Source organism: Polypterus senegalus, chromosome 13 (assembly GCF_016835505.1).
Source record: "Polypterus senegalus isolate Bchr_013 chromosome 13, ASM1683550v1, whole genome shotgun sequence".
In the NCBI taxonomy this organism is placed as follows: domain Eukaryota; kingdom Metazoa; phylum Chordata; class Cladistia; order Polypteriformes; family Polypteridae; genus Polypterus; species Polypterus senegalus.
In genome coordinates, this window is record NC_053166.1 from 66,748,934 (window position 1) to 66,766,917 (window position 17,984).

At 38.1% G+C, this 17,984-nt stretch overlaps 1 protein-coding gene across 1 annotated transcript in view; it reads left to right on the forward strand.

The window, feature by feature from the left end:
• gm2a (GM2 ganglioside activator) overlaps positions 1–10,893 on the forward strand; it is a 32,479-nt gene extending 21,586 nt beyond the window's left edge. Inside the window, exons 3-4 of the mRNA XM_039775491.1 lie at positions 7,673–7,855; positions 9,761–10,893. Of these exons, the coding sequence (XP_039631425.1) occupies positions 7,673–7,855; positions 9,761–9,916 (339 nt within the window). The 3' untranslated portion in view covers positions 9,917–10,893. The remainder of the gene's footprint in view (positions 1–7,672; positions 7,856–9,760) is intronic.
• The last annotated feature ends 7,091 nt before the right edge of the window (positions 10,894–17,984 follow it).

The window sequence follows — 17,984 nt, forward strand, 5'->3', positions numbered from 1 at the left end:
TTGCAATGTCAGAGGTAACTCATGCATACACCAACACAGGGCTGATTGAACTGTGAATTCACTTACCACACACAAATTCTGTTCCAACACAGACCAGGCAAGGAATTTGAACCCTGGATGCTGTATCAGTGAAGTCAGCATTATTAACCACTGTGCCATCCCCATTGTATCAGCAAAGGCAGAATTCTGTGGTAAAGTTACTCCTAGTGTTTTATTTACTACTAGCCAACCCGCGGCGTAGCATACGCCACATAATCAGGCCACTTTTTAAATTATTTTTAAGCACAGAGGAAAAAATAAACATTTGAAAAATCCGTAATTTAATAAACCACCAAGAAAAGTAACATTGCAACAATGCACGCTACGAACCAACATACAATTGTCTGTGACTGAAAACCGGAGGCGCGCCGTCGCGCTTTCTCCTTCCAAAGTGAAGGACGGGGTTGAACGGCGCTCGTTCAGTACGCACTGCCCACTAATGTGCCCGCCCCCAACTCCCTACCTGAGTCGCTTTCGTCTGTATACAGTCCACACGCACCTGTGAATCACGTTGACTGTTAATTTTCCAAACACCGCCTCAGTCGGTTTCCACGTTGATTTTTCATTGTGCTTTGCAGTTCCGGCTGCTTTTTTTAATATATAATCCACCAAGTCACCCTACCATGGGGGGCTTTACAAAGGGCAGGGACGTAATCAGTGCGAGCGTATGACCCGTTCATGGGGAACAATTGGAAGCCACGGTCTCCATCACGAATGGGGTTCAATGGCTTATCCACGCCGGGTAGACACACGTTGATCCATTCAGTGTAGCGCACGTGCAGTACCGGACATACAAGTGCATCACAGACCTGCTAATGCTCAATCTCACGTGGCTGAAAGCCACTTGTCCCTCTAAGAATTTGGACGCCGACCGCTGTTTGGTCATGTAACTATTTAGGAGGCGGGAGTCTCGTTCGTTTTCGGAAATAACCAGCCAAATCGCTCCACCAACTAAGAACTGCCATGCACCACCACCCACAGAATCGAGAAAGAGCTATCAATTTGTCAATCCTGTCCGTGTCTGGGCCGGGTGAGGTTTCCTGTGTTGAGTCAAATGAAGTGAAAGGCTCCACACCTGGTGGTGCCCTTCCGTCAGTTCCTTTAAGTTTCAGCTTTGTAACCATACTCCCCCCTGAACCCAAAAACCTTGGTTACCCGGTTGGCTGCCCGGCAGGTCATGGGAATGACGCCGCCGGATCGCCTGTTGCGGGCCTGCATTGGTGAAGCAGGTGAGACGGTAATGAAACAGAGGCACAGGGCTTATTGGTTTTTAAAGACTGCTTCCTTCATTGGGTTTTAACCAATGCACGGAACGAACCAACACACAATTGTCCGTGCGGTGCTCTGGGTGGAACGGGACGAGAGGAGAAGGACATCCACTCCGCTCCCTCCGTCATGCTAGTCTGCTGATTTCTCGTTCAGTATACACCGCCTGCTCATGTGCCCACCTCCAACTCGTCACTCGAGTCGTTGTCGTCTTTGTACCGTCCAGATGCACCTGTGACTCACGTAGACTTTTCATTGCTCTGTGCGGTTTTGGCTGCCTTTCTATATATAATCCACCAAGACACCCGACCACGGTGGGAGGGTGTGTACAAAGTGCAGGAGTATCTAAGAAGACGCATGTTTGTCGCGGATGCGAATTGCTGTATGTAGCGTGTAAAACAGTTTGCTATAGTGCACGCGTGCGTCGTAACCGAAACTCGTTTTTTAAAGACTGTTCACTTCATTGTGTTTTAACCTCAGTTGTAAAGGAACGTTTTAAGGATCCCATGGGATACCCCTCGCAAACAGTTTTACACGCCGCATATGGCGATTCACCTCCAGAAACATGCCTCTATTAACAGTCAACGTGGGTCGGAGCTGCATGTGACCTCTACGACAGACGAATATAAATGACGCCGGTTTTTCTGTGTTGTCGCGTCCGAGTTGGTGGGCGTGGCTCTGTGAGTTGTCGTCGTATCCAATGGTCTTGGAGTTGGTGGGCGTGGCTCCTTCCTGCGTGCACCATAGGTGTCTCACTTGTCGGCGGCTTAGTGAATCCACGCCCCTTCTGGCGTGTTTTCCATGGTTGTCTTGCCTTAGTGAATTATATATATAGATACTTGATTACTTTCTTTATTTCTCCTTTTTTCTTAGCAAACCACCATTTTTGCATATTTGGAAGCTCTTTGGCTGCTTAGCCCGAGCCTCTTGGGAGACTGATATGCTTTCAGTTACAATATATAAAAAGAAGTAATGGCTGTTATTGCAAGGATCTTCGCACGGTATTTGGTTATATTAGCATTAGTGGTGTCAGCCCCCTAAAGGCTGTACCTAACTCAGTTGTGTTTCACTACCTCTACTATACTGTGTATGAACTTTCATCTTCAAAAGATTAAGGTCTTGTTTGTGTCCCCAGGCAGTGAGGGGGTTGATATATTTACAAAATAAAGATATGCCATAAGCCCCTTGTCTCCTTTCTTTGTTAATAGCGATGTTCATAGTCAGAAAAATCAACAGATGTTAAGGCAAGGAGTATAATTGAAGATAAATGTGTGAGGAAAAGTAACTTGGAAGGTGTGTGAAGGCTGTTCTTTACCATTAATGTGCATTTCTTTTTTCACTGGCTAGTTACATAAGTTATAAGACAGCAATTTCCTGGATTATATGACCACAAGACAGAAAAGAGTAAATGTCCTGGCTTCTTTTGCTTTGCCCTGCAGCTGAAAGAAAGAGGGTTGTGTTCTCTTTTTATTAGCTTTACACGGGAATCTGGTACTACTGTCTGCATATTGCAGTATGTTACAAAAATAAAAATAACTTGTCATAAAACTCTAAAACCCACTTAATACATTCCAAAGTTCATCCCGGAAGCATCAAGAACAAGCCAGAAACCATCTGTGACAGTCTGGGTACGCTGCAGCTGACTAGTGTCTTTTAAACCTTGATCTGTCAATAGTCATGACTAGAACAAGCAAGCAAGAGTGCTTATTAAAGGTTGCTTAGTGCTTTTATTAATCCACAAAGTCCACAAAACAAAGTGCAGTACATCTTCCCAATAAAGAAATTCTCCATACCAAAAACAGGTGATTCAAGTGGAGGTTAAAATGTCGCAATAAATAACGATAGGTAAAATGAGATTGAAATCAAAACAGAATCTGTCCTTTAAAATTCCACTGGCCGTGATGTTTCAACTGTAAAAAAGGAAGCTTCCTCTGCTTACCCAAAAGGGTCTCTGAAACCAGAGGAGATGTCTGCCAACAGGTGCATCCACTATAACGGGCTAAAGTTCCTGCCACCCACTATGCGTCTTGCTTCAATTTCCCACTGCCATTCCTTGGTCTCAAGCGTGAGCCCACTTGGAGTGGTAGATCAACCCTGCCCCGATGCACTCAGCCTGAGTGACCTCTGACCCTTGACCAATGGACATGCACTACTTTCGGAGCCATTCAAACTGCCTGCCTCGTTTCTTCATCAGCAAAGGCTCTGCCATTCCTTCTTTCTTCTTTCACTACATCTTAACCTCCCATCTCTTTCTCTTCTCTCATTCTCCATTGTTTTCTCTCCTTGTTTCCTACTCAGGCTCCTTTATATTCTTCATTTAGGCGCCAGAGACATGATCATAGACATCAGGGTGCTAACAAGGAAAATTGTCTGCTGCACACATCCACCCATGAATACCTGGCCATCCAGTTCTCCATCAACAACTTGGAGCTACTCATGTGTGCTACCACATGCCTACGCCTGCCCGAAGAAGGAGCACACAGTTTTTATTTATCTAAAAGAGCACATCGCCCTATCTAATTGTATCACACCATCACTGGTGTGTCAGTCCATTCTAAAGCCAATCAGTTAATCTAACTGATATGAGAGTGGGAGGCAAACTGGAGTACATAAAGGTCAAATCCACACACAAGAAGAGAGAACATGCAAACTCCACATAAACTGTGACCAAGTTCAAAAAATAAAGGTGAAACCCTTAAAAGCATCTGACAAAGTCTTGCATTGAAAAAAGACAGGTTTTAAATTTCACAAAATACAAAATCAATGTTAAACAAACAACTATCATGAATATCTGGAAACTTTACCCATTCTTGGAAATACTGTTCTTCATTTGTGTTGATCACTTTTATCTGACCGCATATGAACCAAAATCATACAGATCTTTGGAGAAGATTAAGCTACTTACTGTCATAAAAGCATTTTTGACCTTTTCTTCAACTAGATAAGCTAAATAGAGCTGCTGAGCCACATCGCCCAGATGACATGTCACAGACATTGCTGGCCCGCCCATTAGGCAAGATTAAGCTGTTTCCTAAGGTGGCAAGTCAATGTGGCTGTGAAGTCTGAACCAAAATAGAGCTTGGATAGAAATAATGGAAAATAGACTTAAGGCAAAAATCAGGAAGCTGTTATTTATGCAAGGAGTGTAAGTCTGGAATATGTTATCAAGTTGTGATATTTAACTGGAAACTGCTTCAGGATATAAGTGGAAGATTTGTGTAACTGTGTTCATAAAAGGATGACACAGTAGTTAGTGAGGCTGCTTCACAGCTCCAGATTGTGGGGCCTGAAGACCAGGCAGACACTTTCTGTTACAACATTCTCCTTGTCTGTGTGCCTTTCCACATTCTGTGAGTTACAATAATTAGAAGCTGTAAATTAGAACAAGAGAATGATTTGATGAGAAAGGGTCATTCAGTCTAACAAGCTTGCTAACTTTATCCACCTAATTTCTTCAAAATAACATCACATCCTCATTTGAGCAAGCATGAACAAGTACCCTGTGACAGACTAGCCTTCTGTTCAAGATTGGTTCTACCATGTAGCCAGTGTTTCCAGGGTAAACTCTGACTCCTAATCACTCTGAACTAGATAAGCAGGTTAGGAAATTAATGGAGTTAGTGCCAGCTCCGGTTGTTAAGGGTGTACTCTTGATCCTGGAGCTTCACCCCTGCTGTGAGCACAATTGAAGTCTCTAGCCCCAAATTCTCAAACAATTCTCCACTAATTTGAACCTTGAGGTGTAGGGATCCAGCCTGAGGACATGACATTTAAAACACTAATTTCAAAGATAATGTCCCTCATCCTCCAATGCCATTTGTCTTTTTGATGTGCATGAGCCAGCAATCAGCAATACGGGAACACCATTTGTTGGCAGTTTGTCATGTAATGACCCACCCAGAAAATGGGGGACACTTCTCAAAAGAAATGGCCTAAGCCACAAATAAGTACCACCCTCTAAGGCATTTAGAAAAGTATTCACTGCAGAACAAAAAGACATAGAGCCTGCAAAGTACTTTATGCATTCATGACTTCACATTTATTTTAAACAATAAAACAAATTAGAATAGCATGGACAAAATTATTGGTTTACTTAACGTAATATTTCATAAGACAGACTTTGGAGACAGTAACTGCAACCAAGTGCTTTCTGTACCTCTGAGTGAGTTTTCTACACTTCTTAACTGTTGTTTGGCTAACCTTTCTTGAGGAAACTGCTCCAATTCCCTCGGTTTCCCTCTCCCAACTTTGAATTTTTTAATCTGTTCTTGTAGATAGTTAATGGAATTCAGATCATAACTCATAGCAAGTCACTTCAGAACAGTCCAATGTTTTCTTCTTATCCATTCTAGGGTGATTTTTTGTCATAATTTGTTTTTAATCCTGCTGAATAGTCTATTTTTGTTGGCTCTGGCGCATTCTACCTGAAAGACCGTGGCTTACCAATATGCATTTCCACAAAGTGTGAGTTTCAGATTTGACTATTTTGTGTTTTTCTTTTATAAGTGGGGTCTTTTTGGGCCTTCTACCATGGAGTCCATTTTCACTCATGCAGTAGCAGATGATGTGACTTGAAACTGTTGCACCTTGATGTTGAAGGTCATTTTGGATCTGTCTTGAAGTTTCTCTTGGTTCTTTCTCCACCTTTTGAAAACTCTTTCTCTCTTTCTCTTAAATTTTGGGTCGTTTTTCCTCACATGGCCACGTCCAAGGACATTGGCTACATTCCCATGGGCCTTAAATTTCTGATGTTGCTGACTGTGGTCACAGGGACATCAAGTTCTTTGGAGAAGGCTGTGTAGCCCTTATGTTGACTATGCTTAGCTATTACCCTTTTTTTCCTCCTTAGACAACTCCCTATTTTTCTTTTTTGTCTCCATATTTAGTGTGACTCACACACAGTGACATAAAGTAGCTGAGTGAGTACTTTTGTCCATTTGAACCGGTGGAACTAGTGAACATAATTATGAATACCCCCATGATAATCATTAAAAAACATCAGTCTGTTTGAAGTATCATTAAAATGCAATCTAATCATTTTGCTTAGTCCATCTTGAAATGTTTTTGTAGAATAAATAAGAATTTACTTCTTTTAACAGCTTTTTTTGTTTTATTACACCAGCAACCAAAGAAATACACAAAAAGATCTTTTAATTTCAATACATTTTAGGAAGGAATGATGCATTATTTGAATAAAATGCAAGGGTACCATGATTTTCAGCCATTTCTTTGTGTTTTGCATTAAATCTGGAAAATTTCTAAAAACCTGGCATTTTAAGAGGAAAGGAGTGTAAATACCAGTTTTATATAAATTAGGGTTAGATGGCAGATGGTAGATGTACAGAGTCATTAAAGTGATAGTGGATTCTGATATTTGGAAAGCTGGCATGTACCATATGCTACCACACCACTAGAAAATGCACTACCAATGACATTCGACTTGAAAATTGGCAAGATGGTCTATGGGCTCAGTCCTATGATACCTTTTTTGCCCCGTGACATTGGAGGTCTATCAAAGAAGAGGCTAACATTTGTTTTCACATTTCTAATCTGAAGCTTTTGGTCTCAGTCAAGTTACTTTAAATTTGAAGTCAACCCTGTTAATGACAAACAGTTTCTGAAATAATTATACCATTTTGGGAAGCAGGAAGTGAACCTTGTATAGTAGGATTTTTGTTTTTCCACATATTTGCCAACACTCATATGAGAAGACTAGTTTGTTTTTTCTTTGTTAATGTACTGTAAAGCATTGACTTGGTGTAGCCACTTCCATGACTTTCACCTTCATACTTTTACAGGACAGTTAATGACAGTCTATGACTTTGTTTGGACCGTATCATGACTGATACAACAACAACATTTATTTCTATAGTACATTTTCATAGAAAGAATATAGCTCTTTACAAGATGTCAAACAAATGCAGAATGGATGCATTTTTGAAGTGGTTTAGAAGATATTTATTTTTAGAGAATTCAAACCCAGGGTCACGAGTGGTTGGGTTATCCATTATTGAGAGTTTAAGAGGTGAGTCCTAACTTTATATTGTATTTTCTCAAACATCTTTCAAAATTGGCTATATTGATCAATGGGTAGGCAAGCAAGAATTTGTATGATGAAAAATGCTGGAAAACAACTTAACAGAAAGGTTTCCAGCAATGCTGGAAAGGAGCCAGGTTTGGTAAAACTGTAAGCTGTTTCATAGGTGTAGGACACCATAGATTAGCCCATAACAAAACTGTTTAATAAGCAACTATATAAAATCATGCCAATTGATGGCAACTATAGTATAATGCAAAAAACCTACCTGAATATGCATAGGAACTCATGGAGTCTGGCAAAAACATTCTTGGCTTTTTCGTCTTTTAGGTTAATGTTACTCTTCACAAAGAGGTTGCTGGATTTTGGGTGAAGGTGCCTTGTGTGGAACAGATTGGTAGCTGTGACTACGAAGATGTCTGCCAGCTTCTTGACACCTTGATACCACCTGGACAGGACTGTCCTGAACCACTTCACACCTATAGTATTCCTTGCCATTGCCCATTCAAATCGGTAAGTTTCATAATTAAAAAAATAAAAATGAAGAAATGTGAAGTTGTTTGTCTGTACTATATAGTTTTAAACAAGTTTGAGTGTGTCAAAAGAGAAAAGAGGCCAGATAACTGAACTATATCATGGACATTAAAAGCAGAGCACAGTGTGTGGTACAGGAACAGAATATGGTTGTAGGAGGTATTAAAAAAAGACAGCTGATATCCTGGAAGGCCCCTGTTGTCTTGTCAGCTAAAGAATTTGGAGGAACAGGACAATTAAGGAACATACCAGTAAGTCATAAGTATTTAACAGAATAGGGATATACGATATCCCAGTGTTACAGCTTCAATTCCGACCCAGTTACCATGTGGATGAAGTGTGAACCTTCTCCATGTACCTGAGCCTCCACCTACATTCAAAGATATGCATGTTAGATCAACTGGGTGTGTGCTCATGTGTGTTAATATACTCTGTGACCCTGTGATAGACTGGCTGTCCAGCCATTGTGTTGGCTTCAGCCTGGTACACAGTGCTACCGGGAGAAAACCATATTCTTTGTGACTCTATAATAAAATAAGAGAGCTTTGAAAAGTCCTAAACTGTACTTACTTTTAATATGAAAAGATTTTAGAGACTATTTTGTGTTCTAGGAGTTTAGCAGTAGCAGTTTGGCAGTGGCTAGTGCTGGTGTCTCATAATTCCAATGTCATGGGTTTGAGTTCACATGTTCTTCCTGTTTATGTGGGTTTTTCCGTGGTTGCTCCATTGTTTCTACTATGTATCAAAGATGTACATGTTAGGTTAGGTTAGGATAAAGCTGACTTCATATCCAGGGTTGGTTCCCCAGGCTGCATCCAATACTGTCAGAATGGACCCCGGTCTCTACAGTCCTGAATTGACTGAAATAGGCGGGTTTGATATTATAGGAATGGATATTAGGATACTACCTTGTAGATACATTATGCAACAGATAAAATAATGCTGTCTTAGAGTAGTCTTTTTGCCTTTAACCTTTTTTTTTAAAAACAACCAAGAAACATATGTTTTATCATTAAATTTAGATACTCAAGATTAGGAAAAGGTAAGTATAAAATATAAGTAATATTAGAGAACTTTTGTACTGCAAGTCAAACAGTACACAGTGCTGGTTGTCTGTAGGCTTTATTCTGTCTTGTCTCTTGAAGATTACTAGCAAGGTGAATAAAGAGCTTCAAAGCACAAAATGGCATCTTTGTGTTTATACAATACAATCCAAAATTGTGACTATTAAATTAGAAATGTGCGCTTGTGTTCATTAATTGTTTAGTCATCTTGGTTTCAGAAATGTATTTTGTCTATGTCTTAGTTTAATGATTTGGCTCTGATGACATATAGGACTGACTCTCAGTTTTGATCTTAGCTCATTTTTTGACTTGCATTTCATCTGCAGATCTCTATTTGAAATTGCTTCTGCCTTTTCTTCAGAAGGTATCACGCAATCCAAGTGAGTCTGGATGTGTGCCATGTTATGGGTCAATGTTGACTTGTGTGTGAAGCTCACAAAACAAATTCCACCATCCTGTGGCACACTACTGGAAAGGTTATTCAGAAAAAGGATGGATAAATGTGTTCTTATGACTGACAACAGCACAACTCTGATATTCATCTGTTGTGCTTTAGATGATAAATATGTTAATAGTATATTTGAAGTGGAATGTGCTGTAAGAAACATAGATAAGCAACGGACAGTCATATTCACTTGAAATGAAGTCTAGCTTGTGACCACCAACCCTGTGAAGTTATCAAGACCAAGAGGCCAAATAGAAAAAGTTCTCGATTATGAACCAATTTCACTATATACTATAAATGCTTAGGCAAAAAGTTGTTATGCTTTTGTGTACTTTGAAGAAAAATTTCTCTAAAAGTCAATTTCTTCTTTTACAGGGGGACTATACCTTACCAGAAGCAAACTTCTATCTTCCTCAGGTTGACCTTCCTTACTGGTTAACAAATGGAAATTATGAAATCGTTGGAGTCCTTGGCAACAACGGACAACAGCTGGGCTGCCTTAAAGTCACCCTGTCTATTCACACTGCCTAATGGATTACAATTTAGGCAGTACTAAAGATCAGAGCATTTCCTCTCTACATTCTGTCTTTTATGTCAAAACCTTTTAAATACATTTGGTAACTTTTAAAATCTTATCACCAGCATGGGCTGCTAAGGCAGCACTTTATCTTGGCTAATAATATTTCATTTTAAAATATACAAATAATAATTACTGTAGTTAAGTCATTGATCAAAATGAGAAAAACGCATACTGGGTTGAGCTCTTCGCTTTTTCTACTCTAAATTTTCTCATTGTTTGACAATTATGTGCAAAGTGAACAAGCAATATAAAAAATGTAAGAAATCAGCACACGATGCTTAGTCCTACAGTTAGGCCCAAGGCCAGCTAGCCTAACAAATTCATACGTAGTTACTGTCAATATAGTTAGTGCAACTGTACACATCCAGGAGGACAGCTAAGAAGTAGAAAGCCTAAGCAGTCTCAAGATGCGTTGTAAAGAGGTGAATTTGTAAGTGGTGCCTGAACATCTTTAGCCTTGGTGTAGCTCAGATGGTCATGCAAAGGACATTCAACTGCTTGGGAGCAAGGATTGAGAAACATTATGCATTTCTTTACATTGGAAAGGTAAGTAAGGGAAGAAAGACACAAAATCTAACATGATGTAAAGGGTGAACAATTTTGTGCATTTACAAGTTTAGAATTTTTTTGGAATCTAAACTTTGAAAGTTCACAACCTTTTCTCATTGGCTGTAAAACTAGTACCTTTGCTCATATTCTACGTACATTATATGTACAGATGTTGGTAGAATTACAAATATCCAGCGTCACTCTCCCTACAAATAGCTCTTAAAATTAAGGCCATTTGTAATGGGTGTGGTAGCAGCATGTGATTAATGAGGACATACGAGAGACTTTCAAAAAGTTTCCACCCTCTTTTTTAACTCTATTTATTAAGAAATCAAAAACAAATTGCATCCCTTTTTCTTCATATTGACCTTTGTTTGCGATGCAATTTTCCCAGCGTCGTACCAACTTTTTTAATGCTCAATGACTACTCCTCCTGCCTTCACCATTTCCAACAAAAATATAAAAGTGCGGAAACTTTTTGAATGTTCCTCGTATACTTATGTTTTATTTATGAGCCCAAGTAATAATTAAAAGCTGTTAAAGATGAAGTAGCTGCTCAGTTTTGTCAGGTAGTTTCGAAAGAGAATCACATAATAAAACTTCATTTTCAGTACACTCACAAAATCAAATGATGAAATGAATACAGTTATGTGACAAAAGGTTCATTGTAAGTGACTTGAGTAATTTGAAAAGAATGAACATTATTGACTGATTAGTTTATCATTAGCCAAAGTAGTCATTTTGACTGCAATGTAATATACTGGATTTTAATTAATATTTTAATTTAACATTCCTGAATTACATTGTTTTCTTACACAAAATTCCTGGACATTATCAAGTTAAACTTTAAAAAATATTATTCTGTTTGTTTATGTACATCTAACATAATTTAAATTAACACAATGTTTCAAATACCATGTATAATTCCTATTTATACATTTTTTTCTGTGAATGATTTCTAAAATAAGATTCATCAAGTGTTAACTCCTTTTCCTATAAAAGTGCTATTGTTATATAGGGTGTCCATCAAATTTGCCAAATTATCTGCAGGGATTCGGCAAAGAGGCTGAACATCCTAGAGCTGCTTCGGCAACTGCACAAACCTCATGATATTCCTAAAATGTAAATTTATACACAAAATCTTTAAATATTTTCTTCCAGATCTGTTCAGGTGTGGGGATCCTAAGAACCTTTGCAACATTTTGACAACATGAAGGGTATTCTTACCTACAAATCATAAACTTTATGCAAATTTAGAATTTTTTACCAAGAAAATAGCCTATAATATGTTTTTGAAAAAGAACCCCATAAACACCAACCCACCAAATCTTTTTATAACATCAGTAAAAAAGTGTTAAGAAATAATTAAACTGGGGCGGGGAAGCCCCCAACCTTTCAGTGCTGGGGTGTGTCATTGTGAAGTTTACAGTGCATGTGTCATGATCGCAATTGTTAAAACTAAAGTTGTGTTCACTTTGAATTAGGTGAACTTAATGTAGTCGCAGAATAGTCACCAAATCTTTTTTTTAGTATAAAACATTAATTTGTTTTGAGTATAAAACATTCATTTTGAATAAAATCAACTTAAGACAAATGGATAATTGTAACAATTATGAGAAATACATTATATGTCTCTAGTTAAAGTAACAAAATCCGTTGACCTTGCTACAACATAAAGATTACAGGCAATGGCTTACGTCAAGCTGAACTAGCAATAGATATGCAGATAAAGCAAATCATTTTCAATTAAATTAACTTGAAGTACCTGCAAAAAGATTGAGAGCTAATGTTTTCAGTTCACAATAGAAGCAACATAAACAAGCAGGAGAAGAAGAAAGAATTGTAATCAAGGCAGGTGTTCAGTAAAGGAGAGGGTGCTGCTTCTGAGCCCACCATAAGGCTCTACATGTTTGAGAGTGGTGCGCCCTTGTCTTAACAATATCCAGTACCAAATGCGCTTACTGAAACTGTTCAAGTAAACGAGGAAACAAAAAAAGTCTATTAAATGAAACTGCAATTTTAAATTTCTTAAAAGGAGAAAATGACTTTTGCATTTCTAAAAGGTATAAAGTACAATGTTTATTTTTCTACTAAGTAAGCTGGTTCCTTAGAATGCCCGTGATGGGATGGTTTCTCATCCAGGCTTGGGTTTGGCCTTGTGCCCGATGATTCTGGGACAGGCTTCAGCTTATACGAACTCAGGTTTAAGAAATGGATGGGCGGGGAGTCTGATGGACTTCCTAGGAGTTTCTTAATGGAACAGCTAAGGAAAGAGAAGGTAAATAGTAACGGGAAGGCAGTATACATTTCATCCATTGATGTTAGAGCAAAATATTAAGCAACACAAATGCAGTTTCTCTGGTGCCAGTTTAAACAAAGTGGCAAGGTTTTTCTTCATTCTTTGTGTTGCTCAGCTTAGTTTAGTTGTAATCCTAAAGTGAGATTTCTTAGTCAAATCAGATCACTTAGAATTTCTGCCTTTTACTTACAATCTTTCCATCAATAAACATATTTCTGTAATTTGAGTTACTGGAAAAAATAAATTTAATATTGTCTGGTATTAATGATTTTATAAAGCATCTTGAAATGGTGCATGCTGTTATTAGCACTATACTAATTCTTTGCTAAAATGCACTGTTACAGATCTGTTTTAAAAATACAAACTTTTTAAAATGAATATAATGAAATTATGGGAAGGATGGTAGCTCAGTGTTTAGCATGTTGCTGCCCAGCCCAAAGGATTTGGGTTTGATTTGTGGCGTTTTCATATTCTCTCTGTGTCGGCGTTGATTGCTTCATGCTGGTTAGATTGATTGTCTCCGTGTGACTGAGCACACATAGGTGTGTGTGATTGAAGTGCTTGATTCTTACCTTGTGACCAATCTTGCTGGGATTGACTTCAGTTCTTTGCAAACCTATACTGGAAAAAAGAATGTTCTAGAAATGAATGGATGATTAATGTAAATGCTATTGTCTTTAGTGTTTTTGGAGTTAAAGAACAAACCCTGTAATGGGTCATTGGGTCTTCCATTAAAGAATTAAATGTATCATCGAACAAAGTTTATCTTACAAGTTTGAAATATTTTGATTTTAATTCCTGTGTAAAGAATTCTTTGACCATTTTAATACAAATAAATAAGAAACATATGACTTGTAAATTCATAGTTCTTTATTCTATTACAAATTTTTTAAAAGATCATTTTTATGTTATGATTTAAGTCTTATAAATTCTAATATGCTTTTTATAAATATTGGCATAATATGAAAATAAGTTCAGAAACATATTTCCTATGAATACATTAATATTAATAATTTGCAAAATAATTGTATATATCGAACTATGCTAGATTGTGCAATACATAAGTTTAAGCATTATAAAATTAATTTTAAAGCTGTTGGAGCATATCGTGATAGTTAAATGCCCTTTAAATTGTGAATAATGCAGTTATGCAAACTTTTTTGAGAACAATATGTCTTGTGACCCCCCCACTCTGTGATATGCCCTGTCACAGCATTTTGTTTGCACCCTTTCTCCATATATCACTTATTCCAAGAGTGGACCAGCACACCCCTCCAAACTGTGTCATGCTCTAAAAATTCAGCCATTCAGCAACAGAGCCACTGACTTCTTATCTGCATCTTGCTCCCAGATCAAGGTGGGAAGATGCTGGTGTCACAGTAAGCCCATTTTATTGGTATGACACCATAATCCTAAATTCTGCCCTCCAACTAATCTACTACCTCAAATGCACTTGCCAAGCAGAAGTTGGAGTTCTTAGTCTTACTGAACACCCCATTAACCATCTGGATCACTTTCCAGTTGTGGCCTTTTATACTCAACACACTTTTGAGTACTTCTGAGCCTCCTGAGACAGCCTAGTCTGTGATTAGCAACATGCAGGTGTTTGGCTGTCCACATCCCTTGTCACTTCTTTAGCTACCTGAGACATCAAAGCACACCTGCCAGCCTTATTTCAGTGGTAAATCGGGTTTCTCTTGTTCTTGGAACTACATCAAAGTTAATATTCTGACATCATAAAACAGGGACTTTATGCAAAAACGCACACCATATCACATCCTTTAATAGTGATCTAAAAAAATCTGCTTACCTAAGAAATGATGACAGATTTGTTTTCTAGTAGACAGAAGTGTTTTGCACACATTTTCATAGGTGACAAAGGAAGAGTTGTGCTGTTTTGATTTTTGTCCTCATCCCTTTGATGGGACACCTTGATTGCTAAAGTTAAATAAGTGTCCTGGAACAACAACTTTGATGTTGTTCCAGCAACAACAGAAATCTGACAAAAATAATGTCTGCCCATGTCAATACACAGACTCACATATTCAGCAGAATCAAAAGATATTTTGTTCATTCCTGAATGAAGTGCATTCTAAACAGATAGTCAATTTCAAATATTGATTGTTTTTTTATAATATAATTTTTGCAAGCTATTCAAATTTATACTTGTCTTTTGCAATCTATGTCCTGTACATTTCTTTTTCTCGTTTCTCTTAACAAATACTGTTCAAGTGTTACAATAAAAATGATTTTGCAAATTGCACTACAGAATGTTATCATTTACTACCATGACGTCTTTTTTATGTTTAGTGCACTGTTCTTATCTGCCTCCCATGTTAGATTACTTTTGGACAGGAGTTTAAATAAATCATCAGAGGTTGTCATTAGGGGAGGAGCACATCAAAGTATATTATCTTCTTTGGGGACTGAAAGAAAAGTGAAGCAAATTTCAGTTTTTACTATCTAAACTTTTAGATTTCACCCAAAAAGGCATGGCCTTTTTCCATCTTCTCAAATTTCCTTGAAATACATTGTTTAGGTTCAACAAGGGCTCCAAATATCTGTTGTGTGCTGTGTGAGCTCTGTGTTGAACTGGTGTCCTACCCAGGCTGCATTATTGCCATTTCTTGGTAGGGGTGGCTATCACATGATTCACTCCGAACCAACATTAAAACGCAACTCATTTTTAAAGAGCTTAACAGATGGGATCTGATATGATATACAGTACAATAATGGTAAGGCTTTATAGGGTAACTATCATTTCTAAAAACAGTTGAGTTAATTTTTTATTTTGTTAACACAAAATAGTTTAGTAAACACAAAACCACACTATAATACACCAATCAGACACAGCAGGTGTAGTGAAAAATATTGATTGTCTCGCTACATTTACACTTGTGAAGGGGTGGGGTATATTAGACAGCAAGTGGACTGCCAATTTTTGACAGTTGTGATGTGTTGGAAGGAGGGAAAATGGGCAAGTGTGAGGATCTGAGTGACTTTAGCAAAGGCCAGATTGTGATAACTGGGTCAGAGCATCTCTAAAATTGCAAGTCTTGTGGGGTGTTACTGGTATGCAATGGTTAATACCTACCAAACGTTATCCAAGGAAGGACAACCATTGAACTGGCGACAGGGTCAAAGGTGCCAAAGGCTCACTGGTGTGTGGTCAGAGTGAAGACGAAGAGCTACTATAGCACAAATTGATGAAAAATGTAATGCTAGCCATGAGAGAAAGGTGTCAGAACACAGAGTTCATTACAGCTTGCTGCATAGCCACAATGGTCACATGAGTGTCAGAACTGGACAACTGAGCAATAGAAGGAGGTGGCCAGGTCTGCGATGAATCACATTTTTTTTTAAGTCACATGGACAGCCAGCTGCGTGTGCATTATTGACATGGTGAAGAGATGGCAGCAGGATGCACTTTGGGAAGAAGGCAAGTCAATGGAAGCAGTGGGATGCTCTGAGCAGTGTTCTGCTGAGAAGTTGTGGGTCTTGGAATTCATGTGGCCATTACTTTAACACATACTACATACCTAAAGATTGTTACAGAGCACGTACACCTCTTCATGGCAGTAGTATTCCCTCTGGCCTCTTTCAGCAGGATAATATATCCTGACACACTGCAAAAATTGTTCAATAACAGTTTGAGGAATATGACAAAGTGTTCAAGCATCTTTGTAATTTCCCAGATCTCAATGCAACTGAATATCTGAGGGAAGTGCATGAAGAATTAGTCCAATCCATGGTGGCCCCACCTTGCAATTTACAGGGATTAAAGGATCTGCTGCTAATGTCTTGGCACCAGATACCACAGGATACCTTTAGAGGTCTTGCAGAGTCCATGCCTCAATGAATTAAAGCTGTTTTTGTGGGATACGGAGGACCTACAAAAAAATTAGGCATGTGATTTTAATGTTGTAAGTAATCGGTGTACATTTCTCTGTAGTTATGTGTAAATATTTTAATTAGGTTCTTAAGGCTCCTAACTTCAGTAGTATAAGTAAATGGTAGTATAAAATAAATTAAGTTAAGTTCAGTTGGTAACGGAGGATAAGAAAAGAAGAATGAACTCTTCACTAATGTTGATCAGTGAAACTCACCAAAGCATTTTTGCAGTAAATATGCTGTGCTTGCTGAATCTTTTTCTGGAAATTCACCACATGGCTAGCTTAAACAATTTTTTTCCCCCAGTGCCCCATGATGGTTTGTAAGGCAAGCGTAACATCACAAAGCCAATGTTGTTGAATGGGACAGAACCTGGAGAATAAAACACTGATCCTAGTAGTGGGCTAAAAATTAGCAAAAAAGTAGCAAATACATTTTAAAACAAAATGTGTATGCAGAAACAAAATGGAAAAGTGTTGATGTATTCGTTCTTAAAGGTAATATTGTTTTGGATGTGGCCTGTGTGTAATAGAGAGCCTACCCCTTTAATAGTATTACCCAGAATGCTATGTGTTTGATTCAAACAGAAAGGAGTGAAGAATCCACATTCACAACTCACGTTAACATTTTTGGCCACGATAATCAATCCAGGATAGTTGACAAATGTTTCCTCAGTCGTCAGGGACACTTAAAAGGTTACTACACCATTATAATCCACTCAAACTTAGGTGAGTGTCTCCTTCCCTTTTTACTTTAATACAGCGGTGGACAAAGTCATTCCTGGAGGGCCACAGTGGCTGCAGGTTTTTGTTCCAACCCAATTGCTTAATAAGAAACCCTTATTGCTCAAGTGACACTTCAGCTTCATTTTTATTGTGTCATTCATTAAGATTTTTAACCTTTATTGCTTATTTTAGGCTTAAATCGCTGTATTCTTGATTTTTAATTGCTCCTTATTAGCAATAAGATTCAAATGACAAAAGAAACCAGCAGTCCTCAATTTAGCTTGTTTCTATTTTATACCAGTGTGTATTTATCATGCACTACTTGGTTTAATTAAATTAATAATTAATAATTAAGCAACTGGGTTGGAACAAAAACCTGCAACCACTGCAGCCCTCCAGGACTGACTTTGCCCACCCCTGCTTTAATATATTTTGCGAGTTGTGTGAAGTTCCCAAACATTTTCACATTTTCACCAAACACAAGGGAAAGCAAATTCAGCCATGTTCGTTTATCACTTTTCTCAGATCTAAAGTAAAATAAACTTATATGATCTC